This window comes from Pagrus major, chromosome 11, assembly GCF_040436345.1.
Source record: "Pagrus major chromosome 11, Pma_NU_1.0".
NCBI lineage: Eukaryota > Metazoa > Chordata > Actinopteri > Spariformes > Sparidae > Pagrus > Pagrus major.
Window position 1 is genome coordinate 23,227,648 of NC_133225.1, and position 18,909 is coordinate 23,246,556.

The 18,909-nt window shown below is 40.5% G+C and overlaps 1 protein-coding gene across 1 annotated transcript in view; it reads right to left on the minus strand.

Moving 5' to 3' along the window:
* Positions 1–9,367, minus strand: part of adamts10 (ADAM metallopeptidase with thrombospondin type 1 motif, 10) — a 54,101-nt gene extending 44,734 nt beyond the window's left edge. The window contains exons 1-2 of the mRNA XM_073476584.1: positions 9,297–9,367; positions 2,999–3,400 (exon numbers count right to left, since the gene is read on the minus strand). Coding sequence (XP_073332685.1) covers positions 2,999–3,101 — 103 coding nt within the window. The 5' untranslated portion in view covers positions 3,102–3,400; positions 9,297–9,367. The remainder of the gene's footprint in view (positions 1–2,998; positions 3,401–9,296) is intronic.
* Between the last annotated feature and the right edge of the window lie 9,542 nt (positions 9,368–18,909).

Consider the following 18,909-nt stretch of genomic DNA (forward strand, 5'->3'; position numbering starts at 1 on the left):
AAAAGTTCCAATAAGCTAAAAGGTCCACCTGCTGCAAATTTGTCCTCTCACACTCTTTAAATAAGCACTTAGAAACGAACAGCATATTATGCACACAGCTGGACACAAGAGACATCTTTATGTTTCTAGTAATTATCCTATTATTTCATTTGTTGTTGCAAGAGGTTTAATCAAAAATGACTCAATGGGGTTATCATCTGTGTTAGGATATCAGCCAAGGCCTGGACCAGAGTCAAGTTCATAGTGAAGAGAAAGAGACAGACATAGAGGGAGAGTAAGAGGATCATAAAAATAAAAGATTTTATAGCCAAGCCTTGTTTTTAATATCGTGTTGTGTGTGGTGTTTAAAAGCAAATAAAAACATTGTTTTAGCTGTATACAATTATAGTTTAACACCGGCCAACAACAACAGAACAACAACAAAAATGCTTAAGTTCAATCTGTAGTTGATACAACACAAAATGGAGAGAAGTTTACCGTTGTTCAGTTGTACATACTACCAACACTGCAGTGATACAAAGCTGGATGAGTTCCTGTTTAAGAGTTGGGTGAAAACTCTCTGTGGGTTCATCACAACAACATCTCCTTTTTCATGTCATTCAATTCATTGTTAATATAAAAAATATGAATTAGTGTAGCTTTAAAGCTCTAACTGTCTGTACCTGTGGAAAATGAAGTCTCTGAGGGAGTGAGCCACGTCAGGGTTTGAGGGGTGGGTTACTTAAAGGAAGCAGCGTGGCAGACTATTGGAGACAGATGGCTGTGAGAGGTCAGAGGTTAAGTTTAGGAAATACACAATCACAGCCTTGTTCTGGGTGACGAGACACGGACACTCAGGGATTTTATGTCTTTGCCTTCGGGGAATTTTAGTCGCTGCAGCTTCAGTGTGTATGTGAGCAAGCCAGGGAGACTGTGTGCTGAGAGGTGAGGGGGGCAGGCACGTGGCCGTGCCACAGCAACATGATTTGTGGAGGCAGAGTTCAAGTTCAGCAGCCCAGACCTGCAGGCCTGGAGTGTGCCTCAGACGCCCAGACAGCCAGGTCAGACCTGAAATGTTTTCTATGGCTCATTTCACAAAACTTTTTCTCATCTGAGCACCGTGAACTACAAATTAAAAGAAATACAGTACACGTGCTGATCCTTAAATTACAATTAATCAGATACAAATTAAATACAAATTAAAACAGGTTTTTTAAACATGAGGTAGCACTCGGAAGGTTGTTTTGTGTTACTGAAATGAGAAACAGACTTCAGTCTGGGCGTCTTGATCATAAAATACATTAAAGTACTCTTGTTCTCAAAGACTGAAAATAATTAAAGCACCCCACAGTAGAAAGCTAAGAAACCAATTATGTTTTCCCACTACTTATAAAGACCACAGAGAATACATTCTGTGCTGTTAATTCTGTGTTTAATTCTCACTCAGGACTCTGAAAGTCTTTTCACACTGAATTTCGGATTGGTTTGAAAAGGTCAACTCGTGTTATGCAACCTGGCTGCAGACCTGCGCCAGACGAGGGTGGGACACCAGTCAGACAGTTTTTGGCGGGAAAGGGTGAACGCATATTTCTAATAATAACTACAGGATTACTCTGGTAATTATATAACTGTAATAGGATTACTGTAACTTTCATATAGTGAAGACGTCTAGCCTTCTTACCATGGGTTCAGATTTAATGATGATTGAGTTGTTGCTGCGGTGACTTTTCAGTCTGGACACTGCATGGACAACTTTAAATAAAGCAAGTGTTGACAGCTGTATTCATGTATGTACGGCTGGGCAACCAAGTTTTAAAAACTGCCAGTTACTGAAAACTGTTATTAAATGTCTAGTCAAATTCATAACCTTGTCAACTTGTACTCTGATTACATAGTCCATGATTGAAAAATGTATTTTGCCTATTTTAGACAATTTTGTTTAGCAGTAGACCACATTCACACGGTGGCCATTTTCCTCTGACATCACGCACAGGGTGGGAAACTCATATATCACACTGTGTTCCAGTTTTCATGTCCAGTTTTGTATTAAAGTAGGGAATCTGACAAATTAGCCCATTAGCTACTGTTAGACAACAACTAACGTTCGCTTTCAACTACTTCCTAGCTAACGGTACTGTTTGATAGTGTTACACGATACGATAGACAAGGTGCAAATTAACGCTAAAATATTAACACACATCTTTGACACATTTATTTAAGACTACAAGTAAATAAACAAGTAATGTTAGCTAGGTAGTGATTGAATGCTAACATTAGCTAATGGGTTACCAAATATGTTGTTTTACCTTTTTGCTTGTCTTTCAGTTGCTGATCAATTGGAAAGCAGTGAAGCGATAATCACATCGCAGCAATACGACATTTGAAATTCCCACCAGAGGAAAATGGCCACCGTGTGAATATTGTCCATGACGAGCTGAAAGCAGTAGCATTGGGTTACACTTCTCAAAACTCAACACCGACAACTGTCACTGCAACTTTTGTAACACAAAAAGCAAAGCTAGCCACGGCAACACATCTAACTCGAGAAAACACTTAAACCGTATTTAATAGCCTGAAGTCCCCTGCAGTACGCACAGCTAACGTTAACATGCCTGCAGCGAGCGCGTAAGAGGTTTAACCCACCGGGGACGGGAAAAACATCGACATCTTCAGGTAATTGATTAACTAATTGGATGAGTTGTTGTTGGAAATAACTGGTCTTTTTTCACTGTTTTGGTTGACGTAAGCTTCGCACTTTTACTAGCATTAGCCAACACTCAGCCACAGATTGTGTCCGAAAAATGTGGACTTATTTTTTACAACTTGAATTATATTTTTGTTAAGAGAGTAAAATACCCCAAAAAGTACAGTTGGGTACGAGTATTGATTCCAGGTACTGGTATCGGTTAAAGTGTGAAAGGTAGGCAGTAGGCAAATCACGATCCGAGGTGTCAGTCAGCCTGATGTTGCTAATTTTATAGCAATTTTCAACACATTATTCATAATTGGCTCCTCTCACCTTGCGACTGAGCGAACTCATCTCTGTGACCTCCTTCGACCTCGGTGGCAAACATGATGAGGATGACAGTGCAGACCAGACCAGTCCTCCATAGCGTTTCCATGGTTACTACAGTATTTGCTATAGTAACAGACTTCAGTGCAGTGCTCCCCGGGAGTCTGTCCCAACATGTCTTCTGCCCTCTCGGATGCCCCGTCGCCTAGCAGTGGGACAGCTCAGCGCTCTGTTGGGCCATGGCTGCAGGAAGATCCGTGAGCTCAGACAGACATAGCAGCCTCTGCAGCGTGTTGATCAGCAATTGGCGATGGATCCTGGACAAGACCTCGCAGAAGTAGAAAAAGCCTGGACAGATCTCCCAAGGGGTTCAGCAGCAGCAGTGGTGGGTTTCTGTTCTCTGTAGCCCTGCAGAAGAGAAATTGTTCAGTCAGGAAGAGGAAGGCAAGGAAAGGGAGTGAAAAGGGAGGAGAGAGACAGATTTAAGCTCAAAAAGGTGGGAGGAACAAGGGAGACATAGTGAAACAGACTAAGAGAGAGAGGGAGCATGAGATCCCATTGACCCATGCAGTTCCCAGTCTAACAAGACAAATCTACCCAGTTCATATTCAGCGTCCAGTGAAGGACCGCCCAGTCCTGCATTGTTCCTTCAGCTAATCAATCTTGGCTTTGGCGAAGGACAAACACCCTGTCTTTCACTCTGATGACCAGAGACAACAGCAGGTCCCAACCTGGGGCCCCTTAGGCCCTGCTCTTTAAACTGCCTGCCCACCGGAAAGAGTTCAAACACAAAGGAAACCATTGATCTTGTAAAAAGCTGCGCTTAATGCCCAAACAGGGCTTGAAGTGGGTATTATGTCAGAGGCTCTGGGGGTAAAATGAGCCAATTTGAGAGGAGCAGCAGGTTGCCATCACTGCTACGCTGACTGACTGTGGTGGTTGGTTGTATGGCTGAGTGACTTGCTGGCTGGCTGCCTGACTGTGCAGCTTACTAATTGGCTGGCATCCTGGCTAGCAGACTGATGGTATGAGTGCCTATATGAACTTTGTTTACACCTGAGACAAAGAATAAGAGTATTGCAATAATTATAGTTTTTGGGTTTTTGTTATTTTTTTATTTCAGGTTTTAAAATCGGATAACAACATCAGCCAGAAGTAATATCTTAAAAACCATAAACACATAAAATAAACAACAATCTTGATATGGATAAGGGACCCTTCCCAGTTAGCTCTGCTTAACGTTACACACCAGAAATCAATTATTCTACCCTGCTCTAAAAGCCAACACAGGAAAATGCACTGTGCTGCCCCTGGCAACTACTGTTTATAGAGTTGTCGAAGAAGAAGTTGATTTCCAGTGTGTAACATTAAGCAGAGCTAACAGAGCTAACTGGGAAGTAGCAGGGTCCTGTTTTTTAAATTAAGTTGTAGAGGAGTCAGACGGAGTCAGCTATTTGGCAGTATTTTACTCTGCGTTACCCCACCAGTACAACAGCGACATGTTTAGTATGCAAGGCTGTAATTTCGAGGGGTTGCCAATTTCAACACCAGCAGCCTCATAGCAGTTGAAGACGTATCACGCGAAAGAGCACGACGAAACTGCTCTCCCCCAAACTTTATGAGAAACCCAAAGCCAGAAGCCCAAAGTATCAGAATCTGTATCGGAAAGGAAAAAATGGCATCGGAACATCTCTAAGGAACCAGACGACGTATGAGACTGTTAACTATGCAGTGTAGTGACCATGAGGGGTACTTGTAATGATCTCTTTTTGGTAATCTAGTACTCATTTCAGTAAAGGCAAGACATACAACAGGACACATTGGTGGGGCCTGGCTTTCCACCAACATATAGTTGTGTATCATCTGCATATTACTTCACAATGCCAGTGAAATAATAATATACATTTCCAGGAAAAACAGAAGAGGGATTGATCCTTCCTTTTTCAACCACTGAATAGAAAGTGAAGTTTGTCTGACAGCACCCGATGATCATTTGGAGGTTTGAAGTCCAGACAGCCAGACATCACAGATTAAAATCTTGTTTCACTTGTTCATTTTCCACACAACTCATTTAAATGTCCTGTGCTATACATAAACCCCAAGCTCCTTTTTAATTGAGCACTATTACGTTTGAGTACTTATAGACTAACATAGAGTGAGTCTGCTTTATAATAACAATGGAAAATGACTTCCTCAGACCCAGAGTGCCCATTACAAAAACAGACCAGAGCCAGGATCAGGAGTCACATTTTCATGGGTGCCCTTCTCTTTGACTTGAGTTTCCTGGCTGTGGATTGCAGTGTCAGCTAAAAACCAACACTTGCTATTCTCCAGTTAAGTCTGCCCACCCAGTTCACTCTTGTCCCAGCCTCCCTCCCTCCCTCCCCTCCATCCCTCCCTCAGTGCCGTCTGGGGGAGAGAAGAGCGAGCGGAGACGCCACACTGGCCCAGATGGCTGGCGGCTAACCAACTGCAGCCAAAGGTAATCGGAAGCAGATGGGAAACCTTTTGGTGACGAGAGCAGGGGGAACAAGTTGCCTCCTGAAAAGAGGAGGGAAAAAAACGAGCGCAAAGCCCGAGGGGAATGAAAGAGAGACAGCAGAGTGTAAGCTGTTCAAACCAGCTGGGAGAGCCATTCTTGAGTGTTAATACCCTGAACTGAGTGTGGAGGAATGAGTTGCAAAGAGCCCTAATGTGCCTCTCGTTTCATTTCAAACAGCAATGGGAAGGTAGAGTCAAAGGAGAGTTTGCTTTAAAAACACTAAGGGGTCTTTGTACTGTTGCAGCTTCCCCTCATACGTGGAACAACTGAAAGTCTTTCTCTCTTCCCCTCCCTCAGGCTTTCTCTCAGTCATTTCCTGCACAAGCCAAACTCCCCTCCATTTTCATTACTTCTTCTGCTCCCGCTCTCAATTTATTGTGGGGTTATTAAACTTGCAGCTTGATATCAAGTGCTTTTCATTACTACTAACTCTCCTCTTGTTTATTTAAACAAGAGAAAGGGGGAGAGCCTGGACCCCCCTCCCAGTGCTGTCCCTTGCTGCTTTTCAAGTACAGCAAAAAAGATTTGTGGATGGCCTTCAGAAGATCCCCACAACAACATGCATGCACTGCCTTCTTGCTAAATTATTACTCCATAATAAACCGCACAAAAATGCAGCTGAATTAGGAGTTAGCTGTCTCTCAGAGGTGATGGTGTCGTACATCTTCCGTGGTCTGTTGTGCAAAACTTTCCCTCTGGGCTGTATCACTTTTGGCAAAATAAAAAAAGTATGTTTGTCAGCAGGCCAAGCGAGCACATACGGCGACTCTCTGCTCCGTGTTTTGCTTGGATTAGCTGCGAATATGGAGCGTATATATAGCTGCAATCAAGGCCAAGAAAAGAAAGTGGTCCGAGCTGCAGACAGGCCGCACTATTTCCAGTGCAATCACAATTTGCAAAAGAGAAAAGAAGGAGGGGAGAAGAAAGGGGTCGTTGTTAACAAGAGAGAGAAAAGTTGGACCGCTCAGGATAATTAGGTGGGAATTTAAGGGTGGGCCAAATTCGCGATGTAATCAAGGCAGTGGACCCAGAAGCCTTTTGACACGTCATTTTTTCAACTTGTCATCTCGTAGTGAGCAGGGAATGGTGCTTAATTCATGTGGCGTAAAGGATGTACAGTGAGTGTTTTTTCTTTTCTTTTAAAGACTAGAGCTAACTATGCTGTCCTTGTCTTTAACTGTTGCCAGGGAGAGTGGAGCTATCCGAAAACTAGCACACTAATCAAAGCCATATGACCGGCTCAAAGTAAAGTCTGTGTGGAGCGAACAGATGCTAAGTGTCCCTCAGCTTAGCTTCAAGTCTAGTGCTCCCCCACTCTCTCTCTCTCTCTCGTGCACACACACACACACACACACACACACACACACACACACACACACACCGTCTCCACTTTGATCAGGGAGTAGCTCATGAATCAGCTTTAGGTTCAGTTTATTATTTCATTAAACCAGCGGTGCGGCTTCTCTTTTCTAAAAAGACCATGAGGCTGTGGGATCAAACAGCCCATAAGATAATGTCACAAGTCAGATGCAGCGACCAATTATTCCCTCACTGGACAAAAAAAAGAAAAGATTTTCACAGATCTCCACATGAAATCCTGAGCAGGTGATGGAACTAACACAAAGAACTGAGGGATACTTCTCAGACTAAACTCTAATTCTCTCCGTCTGCTGCAAAGACAGAAAGAGAAAGAGGCAGGCATTCCTTTCTCGGTTTCCCCAAATAAACAGCGTGCAGATGAAAAGTGGGAACATAAACAGGCCGGAGAACCTCGGATGTGCTCCCCTCGCTCTGAAAATGTGCCTCTCGAGTCTGAAACAATATTTAGTGAGAGAGAGAGCTGACTCGACACGAAGTGAGTCAGCCAGCAGCACTGGGAACAGAGCAGATGGTAGTGGAAGGTTTTCTCTGTCTCTGTCTTTTATCATATCCATTTCTTGGCAGTTTTTATCTTCTTTACAACTGCAAACTGTCCAAAACACCAAAAATAAACCTAGTTTACTGTCACGTAAGAAAAGTGGCAAACCCACATGTTTGAGAGGATGGAGCCATAAATGTTTGGCATTTTTTGCTTAAAACATTTCCAACCCAATCGCCAGAATAAATGTTGGCAATGGAAGTTAATGCAAAACCACAGATATGTTGCAACTGTACGTTTCTTTAGCTTCTGCTTTAGGTTTCAATTCTATCTTGTGAGGATGCTGCGCTCACATTCTGATTAAATTTAGGCACAAAAACCGATCATGTTTTGGCTTTAAATACCTGTTTTCATCACCACAAACATGGCTAGAGATATCCTATCTTCCCGTCAAGAATATTTGTTTTTTGTTGCCACTAACGCAGCTGGAAATTGTCTCGACGTCCACTTAAAAACACCCAGTGGTGTCTCGCGTACAAATGTCGAAACACAGTCTTGAACTGTGGTCATTGGCTTGTCAACCTTATCGACCTGGCATCTCCTGAATCTTCTTATATGAAAGTCGGGTCATAAACATGTAATGTAAACATGATTTGACATGCCATATAGAAATGTCAATATGTAGCCTATGACATGTACAAATGTGAATGTACCAGTGGTTTGCAGAAACTGGAAGTTAACTGCCCATCAAGCTAATGGGCCTGCTGGCACTGGTGCGTCTTACTTTTTCATTTAGCTGCACCCATTAACACATTTTATTTTAATTTCTGAACGCATTATGTAAATTATTGTAGACGGGAGTAAAAGGTGCAGATATTCTTTTTTATTTGAGTCACGGCACATGTAACAAGAAGTTCTGATAACCTCAAGTTAGTTAGGATCTTACAAAGCGCTGATGATTACGAGACAGCGGTAGAGAGAGATAAGATATTTTGTTAAAAATGTTTCTACAGGCTACGTTTTTTTAATCTGAAAATGAGTGAAAATGCTTAGTCATCAGGATAAAATACGGTCCCATTGATCATGTTATAATAAAATTCATAAGGAAAAAACGCGGTTATCGGCCGATATACCAAGTTGAGGTACCGTATTGTGCAAATCCCGTAACCTAGGAAACTCACAATATGCAAACTACAAATAAACAATGCAAATGATGGCACCTGGGATAAAAACATATATTATTTATTGGCATACAATCTAATATGTCGATTAAGTATGGCCAAATAAAATCATTTAAAGGTGCATTTCTATTTATTCTACCAAAATATAAACAAAACAGAATGATGCTGCACAAAGGTCAAGAGAGCAACCCTTTCTGCAGAGTCAGCAGGCACACAGTCACATCCATCAGTGTAAAGGTGAGCTTTAACACGATGGAGGCATCATGTCTCAGTCCCTGTAGGAGGCTGCATGGGCATCGTCCTCCTCCATCAGTGAGGAGCTGCAGGTTGCTCCTCACAGCACAAAGTCAACCCTCACTAATGTACCTGATGTCTGCTGCCGGCCACATCATCTCTTCACCGGCCTGCACACTCTCTCTCTCTCTCTCTCACACACACACACACACTGACTGCCTCAGCAGCCAACAAGGAGATCCCAGCCACAACTCAGAGCTGAGACAGATTTTTGGAGGAGCATTTCAAAAAACCGTGAGACAACATCAGCAGTGCACCATGACGCAATGAAAAACAGTAAAAGACAACATGAGGACGATATTCTCCTGGCGTCTACAGAAACCTATCTGGAGAAATGAGCGCAGCCTCCTGCCAGCATCATGTCACGGCCGTTTTCCTCCAGAGTCGTGCATGAAAAAGCGGACAGCGGGGCCGGACTCGGTGACCTACCTTCCCGTGTCCCCTTGCAGGAGTTTCCGCCGTGTCTGTCCTCTGTCCTCCGCAGCGGAGCGGAGAGGAGCGGAGCGGAGAGGAGAGGAGAGGAGGCGGCGCCGGCGGATGACTGAGGAGACTCAACTTCTTCCACTTTCAGAAGCAGGGAGCCACAGTTTGACATCAAGGCACACACACTTGGAATATTTGACTTCCGGTTACAACTTGCAAAATAAAAGTCGTAATGTACAGAATCTAAAACTTTGGTTCTGTCAGCAGAGGTATTAAATCATGGCTGAAAGAGAAGCAACTGTTTTCACACCTAATGCATCTGCACAGACATATGTGTAGCCTACTTTTACAGCAGAGCTACTACATTTTTCTACCTGTTTTACAAAGAGCCGAGGTCACGCCCCTTCCGGTTTGCTCCACGACACCTTGTTTCAGAAAAACCCATTTGAGCCTACAACATTTCTTATCACCCACCTACAATACAGTACTGAGTTCCCTCACCAGACAGCTTAACAACCATTCACACCTGGGCTCACCTAGCCTTAGCAACCCACTGAAGGCCAGTCGGGTCAGCGATCGACAAGTGGCCCTGACGACCCTGAAGCTCAGAGCTCACTCTGTCCTTAACGCCTCTGTAAGGACACTCCCACACAGAGTGTAAAAGCCTGCAGCTCCCCTCCAGTTAGTTAGAAGTGAAGAAGCCTCTTGGATGAGAGGTGAAACGTCTTCAAGAAACTGAAACACGTACAGTTGCCTACGATACAGCACCTAGAATTTTTCCAAAATAAGGTCCCATGGGGCAAACCAGAAGGGGTGTGACTTCAGCTCTGTATTTGTATTCTCCTTTTGTTTTTCTTTTCTTTTTTCTACTCATAATTTCTATGTGAACAAGTGTCGTAAATTAGCATTTTGTTATTAACCAATGTTACTGTTATATCCATGTCCAATAAATAAACCAAACTTAACTATCTATATATAGTGAAGAGCTGAATTGAGAACGCTGATTGTTAATGATTGCTTCACAACACTGTCACTATCATCCATTAACTTTAAGGTGTTTTACAAGAACTTATTTCAAAAGCTGCATCACACACCACCCAACTTGGTTTAAATCATTTGTTTTTTATTATTTCTTTGTACCTGCAAGAGTCCACTCCCATGCTGTGGCCCAAAGTCTGAACCCTTACATGGCGGATCCAACCACAGTCAATGAAGGTACAGAATATGAAGCTATGGGTTAATCTTCTTCTTCTTCTGTATCTGCATTGCTGACAGCAGTCTCCTAAAGAGTTGCTGTTTTTGCGTATGTTCAAATAAAGTGAGACATCATACTGAGTAGTTCCTCAGCAGACTCAGTAAATACTAATTACTTAATCATCAGTTGTTCTTAACTATTCTCAACAGTAACTAATGATTCAGTTATTAGTGATTAATCAGGCATCACTAGTTTGTGCCAATCAGTAGGAGGTGGGTGGTTAATGATGAACAACTCATGAAGAAAGTGGTCAGTATGTAAATTCACCGATATTCATGAACTAATCATTACCTAATGATTCATTAATGCAGTATCTCCCAGTCTGTTCTTCAGTAACTCATCATTGTCTACTATGTGGCCCTCAAATCCTCGATCCTGATTCCTTCCTTAATTGCTCCTGAGTAACTACTCACATTTTTGTCTACCTTATTGTAAAGTTTGACCGAAATTTAAGTTAACTGTGCTTTTATTTTGAAGGTCAACATCTTCCTCGCCGGGTTTGTTTTGTTAGATTCTGTCTGACTTGATTCAGACGGAACCTGCTGATTGGTGCTGATCCACGGCTCCGAGGAAGCAGCTGTATCTGTGAGGTGGGGGTTTAGTGTGTGTGTGTGTGTGTGTGTGTGTGTGTGTGTGTGTGTGGGTTGATGTGTGTCAGTTACTATTACCCTATCATTGTCACTGGTCCTGTGGGTAGGCTAATGCACAGGTGTTGTAGCAGGTGTGTGTAGAGCCCCAGTCATAGTGGTTATTGTTTTAATAAAAAGTATTACACACAACAGTATTACAATGTCACAAGCCCACCACAAGCTAAAATAACAAGAAATAAAACAGGAGGTACTTAGCTTAGCTATGATGAAGACCAGAAACGGGTAAACAGCTAGCCTAAAATCTGCCTACCAGAACCAGTGAAGCTCCCAATTAAACAGATATATCTTGTTGGTTTAATCTGCAGAATAAAAATTTGAAAAAGTGTAAAATTACTTTTAAATTTTTTTTTACTGCGGTTTTGTCCCCTTGTTTCATGCTGAAAGGTGTATTTTGTTAGCTTTAGACAGGACAAGGCTAGCTGTTTCCCCGTTTTCAGACTGTATGCTAACACGAAGTCATTCTAAACAACTGCGAGCTGTAGCTTCATATTTAAAGGAGTAGTTTATACATTTTGGAAAATACAGTTATTCACTTCCTGGCAGAGAGTTAGTAGAGTCAATTCACAACCCTCTCACATCCGTCCGTTAAAGTAGAGTGCAGCCAGCAGGCGGTTAGCTTAACACGTACACTGGAAGTGAACAACTTAATGCTAAGCTGAGCTAATTGTCTGCTAGCTTCAGTTTTATATATAAAAGACAGATATAGGAAGGACATGATCATATGACCTTCTTATTTCACTTTTTAGTAGGTGAAAACTTGATTCCCAAAATCTTGATCTATTAAAACTACATAATGTGTGTTTATTAGATAATAGAAGCAAGATGTTTCCCCTGTTTTTTTAGTCTGGATGCTAAAATAAGCTAACCAACCCTTTGCATTATATATTTAAAGTAATAGTTGAACATTTTGGAAAATAGTTTCCAGTCTTTATGCTAAGCTAAGGCAACCGGCTGCTGGCATTAACCATACGTACATTACACAACAGTGGTATTGATCTTCTCATCTAACTCTGAGCTCAATCCTCCAAACTAATCCTTTAAATAGTATGATACTGTCCGCAGATGGTTAGCTTAGCTTAGCTTCACACAAAGACTGGAAACAAAGGGAAACAGCTAAAGTAAAATCCACCTGCCAGCACCTCCGTTTGAAGCCACAACTCAACACGTTTTATTAGAAATAGCAAACGAGACTAAGTGTGTTGATTTGCGTACTTTTAAGGTGCAGGTAGATGGAGTCTATATCGAACTATTCCTTTAAATAGGACGGTAACTTGTGAATGTGTGTGTGTGTGTGTGTGTGTGTGGGTTGATGTGTGTCAGTTACTATTACCCTATCATTGTCACTGGTCCTGTGGGTAGGCTAATGCACAGGTGTTGTAGCAGGTGTGTGTAGAGCCCCAGTCATAGTGGTTATTGTTTTAATAAAAAGTATTACACACAACAGTATTACAATGTCACAAGCCCACCACAAGCTAAAATAACAAGAAATAAAACAGGAGGTACTTAGCTATGATGAAGACCAGAAACGGGTAAACAGCTAGCCTAAAATCTGCCTACCAGAACCAGTGAAGCTCCCAATTAAACAGATATATCTTGTTGGTTTAATCTGCAGAATAAAAATTTGAAAAAGTGTAAAATTACTTTTAAAATTTTTTTTACTGCGGTTTTGTCCCCTTGTTTCATGCTGAAAGGTGTATTTTGTTAGCTTTAGACAGGACAAGGCTAGCTGTTTCCCCGTTTTCAGACTGTATGCTAACACGAAGTCATTCTAAACAACTGCGAGCTGTAGCTTCATATTTAAAGGAGTAGTTTATACATTTTGGAAAATACAGTTATTCACTTCCTGGCAGAGAGTTAGTAGAGTCAATTCACAACCCTCTCACATCCGTCCGTTAAAGTAGAGTGCAGCCAGCAGGCGGTTAGCTTAACACGTACACTGGAAGTGAACAACTTAATGCTAAGCTGAGCTAATTGTCTGCTAGCTTCAGTTTTATATATAAAAGACAGATATAGGAAGGACATGATCATATGACCTTCTTATTTCACTTTTTAGTAGGTGAAAACTTGATTCCCAAAATCTTGATCTATTAAAACTACATAATGTGTGTTTATTAGATAATAGAAGCAAGATGTTTCCCCTGTTTTTTTCGTCTGGATGCTAAAATAAGCTAACCAACCCTTCGCATTATATATTTAAAGTAATAGTTGAACATTTTGGAAAATAGTTTCCAGTCTTTATGCTAAGCTAAGGCAACCGGCTGCTGGCATTAACCATACGTACATTACACAACAGTGGTATTGATCTTCTCATCTAACTCTGAGCTCAATCCTCCAAACTAATCCTTTAAATAGTATGACACTGTCCGCAGATGGTTAGCTTAGCTTAGCTTCACACAAAGACTGGAAACAAAGGGAAACAGCTAAAGTAAAATCCACCTGCCAGCACCTCCGTTTGAAGCCACAACTCAACACGTTTTATTAGAAATAGCAAACGAGACTAAGTGTGTTGATTTGCGTACTTTTAAGGTGCAGGTAGATGGAGTCTATATCGAACTATTCCTTTAAATAGGACGGTAACTTGTGAATGTGTGTGTGTGTGTGTGTGTGTGTGTGTGTGTGTGTGTGGGTTGATGTGTGTCAGTTACTATTACCCTATCATTGTCACTGGTCCTGTGGGTAGGCTAATGCACAGGTGTTGTAGCAGGTGTGTGTAGAGCCCCAGTCATAGTGGTTATTGTTTTAATAAAAAGTATTACACACAACAGTATTACAATGTCACAAGCCCACCACAAGCTAAAATAACAAGAAATAAAACAGGAGGTACTTAGCTTAGCTATCATGAAGACCAGAAACGGGTAAACAGCTAGCCTAAAATCTGCCTACCAGAACCAGTGAAGCTCCCAATTAAACAGATATATCTTGTTGGTTTAATCTGCAGAATAAAAATTTGAAAAAGTGTAAAATTACTTTTAAATTTTTTTTTACTGCGGTTTTGTCCCCTTGTTTCATGCTGAAAGGTGTATTTTGTTAGCTTTAGGCAGGACAAGGCTAGCTGTTTCCCCGTTTTCAGACTGTATGCTAACACGAAGTCATTCTAAACAACTGCGAGCTGTAGCTTCATATTTAAAGGAGTAGTTTATACATTTTGGAAAATACAGTTATTCACTTCCTGGCAGAGAGTTAGTAGAGTCAATTCACAACCCTCTCACATCCGTCCGTTAAAGTAGAGTGCAGCCAGCAGGCGGTTAGCTTAACACGTACACTGGAAGTGAACAACTTAATGCTAAGCTGAGCTAATTGTCTGCTAGCTTCAGTTTTATTTATAAAAGACAGATATAGGAAGGACATGATCATATGACCTTCTTATTTCACTTTTTAGTAGGTGAAAACTTGATTCCCAAAATCTTGATCTATTAAAACTACATAATGTGTGTTTATTAGATAATAGAAGCAAGATGTTTCCCCTGTTTTTTTAGTCTGGATGCTAAAATAAGCTAACCAACCCTTCGCATTATATATTTAAAGTAATAGTTGAACATTTTGGAAAATAGTTTCCAGTCTTTATGCTAAGCTAAGGCAACCGGCTGCTGGCATTAACCATACGTACATTACACAACAGTGGTATTGATCTTCTCATCTAACTCTGAGCTCAATCCTCCAAACTAATCCTTTAAATAGTATGATACTGTCCGCAGATGGTTAGCTTAGCTTAGCTTCACACAAAGACTGGAAACAAAGGGAAACAGCTAAAGTAAAATCCACCTGCCAGCACCTCCGTTTGAAGCCACAACTCAACACGTTTTATTAGAAATAGCAAACGAGACTAAGTGTATTGATTTGCGTACTAATAAGGTGCAGGTAGATGGAGTCTATATCGAACTATTCCTTTAAATAGGACGGTAACTTGTGAATGTGTGTGTGTTGATGTGTGTGTGTGTGTGTCATTGTCTCCAACCCCCACTTGTCACAACACTGCTGTCAGATCATCTTTGACTCTGAGGCCACCACATTGCTCTACTTAGCGGTGCAGCAGTGAAACGTAAGTAGCTTTATTGTTATACACAATTGAACAGCAGACATGCTTTGTATTGATGAAATACACATATTTTCTTTGTTACCAATAAAAACATGACACAGCAGGTGATGATCAGGTTGCCTGAGGAAAAATGTTACAGTACAATTTGAAATCCAACTTATTAATCATGTATTTTTCTCTATTAAATGCCAAACGCTTGAGACTACACCCCAACGTCCGTGTTCAAAGTGTAGGATTTTATTTCAGTAACTCACAGCCTCAACAGTAAAACTGGAATAGAGCTTTTAAAAGATGGAAATTTTTTAACTGTATCTAAATTGATTCTGTGAACCTACAGTATTCTTTGATTTTCATATTCTTATTGATCTTAAACATTTAAGCAGTTAAACTGGGTGTGCTCAGCTGTGTCTGAGCTGTAAAAAAGAATAAAAGAGTGTGTGCACCACAGTCGGGCTGAGGCATTGTTGCTCTGGCTTACAAAAGTAGAGATTACATGTGCAAAATATAAATAGCTGCTTTTATTGTGCCTTGGAATAGAAAACCAAAAATGGGTAGGTTTTAGCACACCGAAGAGGTCTGTATGTGTGCGTCTTTTATCGCTTGTAACTTTTCTTGAAATTACTGGATGTATTTTTGGTCCTGGACTGAAGCATATCTGAAAAATGTTCCAGCCTCACTCAGATGATATTGTCCGTGACAACAGAAAAAGGACTTTCTGTCCAAAAGGTGCTTGTTGATCCGCAGTGTAATGTTCAGAGTGTTCACAGACTAATTGAACATTACATTTGGTTTCAGATTAAGCCACAGTTAACATAAGAAGGCCTCATGTAACTAGGTTTCATCGACAGTTGCCACGTTTGTTTGTTTTCTATTCATTGAAATTAACTGTTGAGGTTATTTTTGGTCTAGGTCTATAATATACGACATTAAAATACTAATGAAAAGGGCACTTAACTTCATTTTTGTTTCAGAGTAGATTTAAATCTTATTATGGTTTGGAATAAAACAATATGAATCATGACACAGGAATTGTTTCCCTCGATGCAGGAAATTAAGCTTCAGCTTGGGGCTTTTCGGCCTCTGATCTGATATGTAGATCAGACTCTTCCCCCGCCTACATCTTTAGTTGTTTTTAAATCACCACTACAAACAAGCCCAGCTTAGGGAAAAAAATATTTAACGTATGAGGGTTAAAGAACACATTATCTGTTAGTGGATGTCGACACAACACAGTCTTAAATGTTGATGTATGTATAGAGGAATGCTTTGAGTTACATAACCCTGCACTGACTTCCTGATAGCGCAACCAAAATAATCGTGACCTAAAATAACTTTAATAGCTGAATAGTTATCACTGGAATGTTCTTGGTTTAATGTGAGTCACGCAATCTACAGAAAACACAGCTTGTAGTTAAAGAAGCAAATTAAATCACTGACCTCATGGCGGTAAATTTACATGCGGGCTATGATTCAGGAAAGTAAAAGAGCTTGAATGTCTCTGCACAAATGAGTTGCCGAGTATCAACGCTGTTGGGTGGCTTGACATACCGTGTCACTGTTTACATGACCCCGACTTGATCCTGCCAGCCTGAAGTTGACGTCAGCTTGTTACTGAAGTCTTGGGTTGTAAATTTTGGATTGTTTGGAGGTCATGTTAAGGTGTCTAGGTGAAGAGAGTGATGTCATATTCTTTGTAATATTTAGTAAATTGTGTAACATTTGTGTAATTATACAGCTGGACAAATGTTGTCCGTGTGAAGTATCTCTACAACGATTAGATGGATTGGCATTACATTTTGAACATACACAGACATTTGTGGTCCCCGAAGGATTCATCCTGATGAATATGGGGGCCCTGATTTTTTAAACTATCACTATAATTACTGCTGTAACTTTCCCTTTGAGTAATTACCTCTTGCACCATTAGCAAGTAATAATTCGCTTTGACCGATATTTTATTGTTTTTGACCAAACAACTGCCAAACTGAGATCTCATCAGCTGTACGCTAGTTGTGTTAAGTGCTAACTAACAAATATCAGCATGCTAACATGCTGATCCCCTGCAGGATGGTGAACATGGTTAACATCGCTAAAACCTAAACAAGTATTCTTGTAACCCAACAAAATATTCTGGTAACCTAAACCCAACCAAGTATTGTTGGTAACCTAAACCAAGCACGGCTTTAGTTACTTAGATCTTGTTATACTTGAAGTCACCTATCTTTTAGCTGCTACTTGCTTCTAGTTATTTTGCTTACTATTGTGAATGCTGAACTTTTACTGGAAATTGAGTAATTTTCATACTTTATTGGTAACTATTTTTCTTGGTAAACTGCATTACCTCTTGTGTTTAGTTTGAGTTTTTTTAGTTCTTCATGCTTGACAAATCACTGACATCAAGATTGATTGCCCTGGAACAGTCCCTCCCCCAAAAATCTTAAAGTCTGACCAGATGACAAACACGATCAGGTTTTTGCTTTGTATTTAATTACATTTACTTTGTGCTTGAGGGGTCTCAGAGGACCTGAATCATGCCAGAACAAACTCACCCTCTCTTCTCTGTAGAAAACAAGCTCTTGGCCTGTAGATTTTGGCATGTGTCACTTATGTATTCCTCCGCTTGTTGAAAACACGGTGACTCATAGGACTTTTTCCACTGCTCACTAGGTCACTATCTGCTTACTTTGCAACACCTCATTTACAAAAGTATGTTTTCATGTGCAATCAAGGGTTTGTACATTTCATTGAGCTAGTTTCTGTCTTTTAAAGTATCTTTTGATGAAAATACTCCCAGACTCGTTATCAAAGATAAGCTACTACGCAACATTGTGTGTTCAGAGCTGTCTCAGGAACTGACTCATCTGTCACCTCATTTCTTTCCATTTTGGCTTTTGTGGTCCATTATGTTCAAGTATAGTAGAAAAGCCATAAAAATCATATTTTGAAAAGAACATGAGCTGAGGAAAGACTGGCTGCTGTCCTTAACGAAAGTTTTTATGTCTTGTTGGAAAAATGTCAATATTTTGGTTGGTTTGGTCGTGTCATAAATTACAGCAGCGTGGCTAATTTTCTTGTCATGGCGTGTTAGAAGGGTTTGTTGGTTTGTAATTAAATTCACTTTCTCTTTCAGTTTAAGTCTGTTCAAGTAGTATCACAGAAGGTGGCAATACATTTTGAATAGATTAGATTAGAAGATTAGAATTAATTAGATTATCTCAACTGTCCTATTTATGTTACTTAGTGTTAACGGGGAAGTTAAAAAAAGAAAAAAACAGCAATGGAAACAGAGTTAAAGACACACATCTCTTTATATTATCTTAACTTATTATTATTAATCTGTTTTTTCAAATAATCACTTAATTGTTTAGTCTATAAAATGTCAGACAATAATTGAAGGATCAAACACAGTTTCGCAGAGCTGAAACTGGTTTGGTCTGAAACCGAGAGATATTTAGTTTTCAATCATATAAAACAGGAAAGAGCAAACTCCCATTTGAGAAGCTGCAGCTTGGTCTTGTGGACTTGTCACACTTAAAGTACATTTAGTTGCTAATGCTTGTGTTTGCTGATGATTTACTGATGTACAATTTATTTCTTAATATTTCTTATCTCGAAATATTATTTATTTCTTAGTAATTCTTTAAACTACAGTTTGAGCTGAGCTTTATCACACACTGT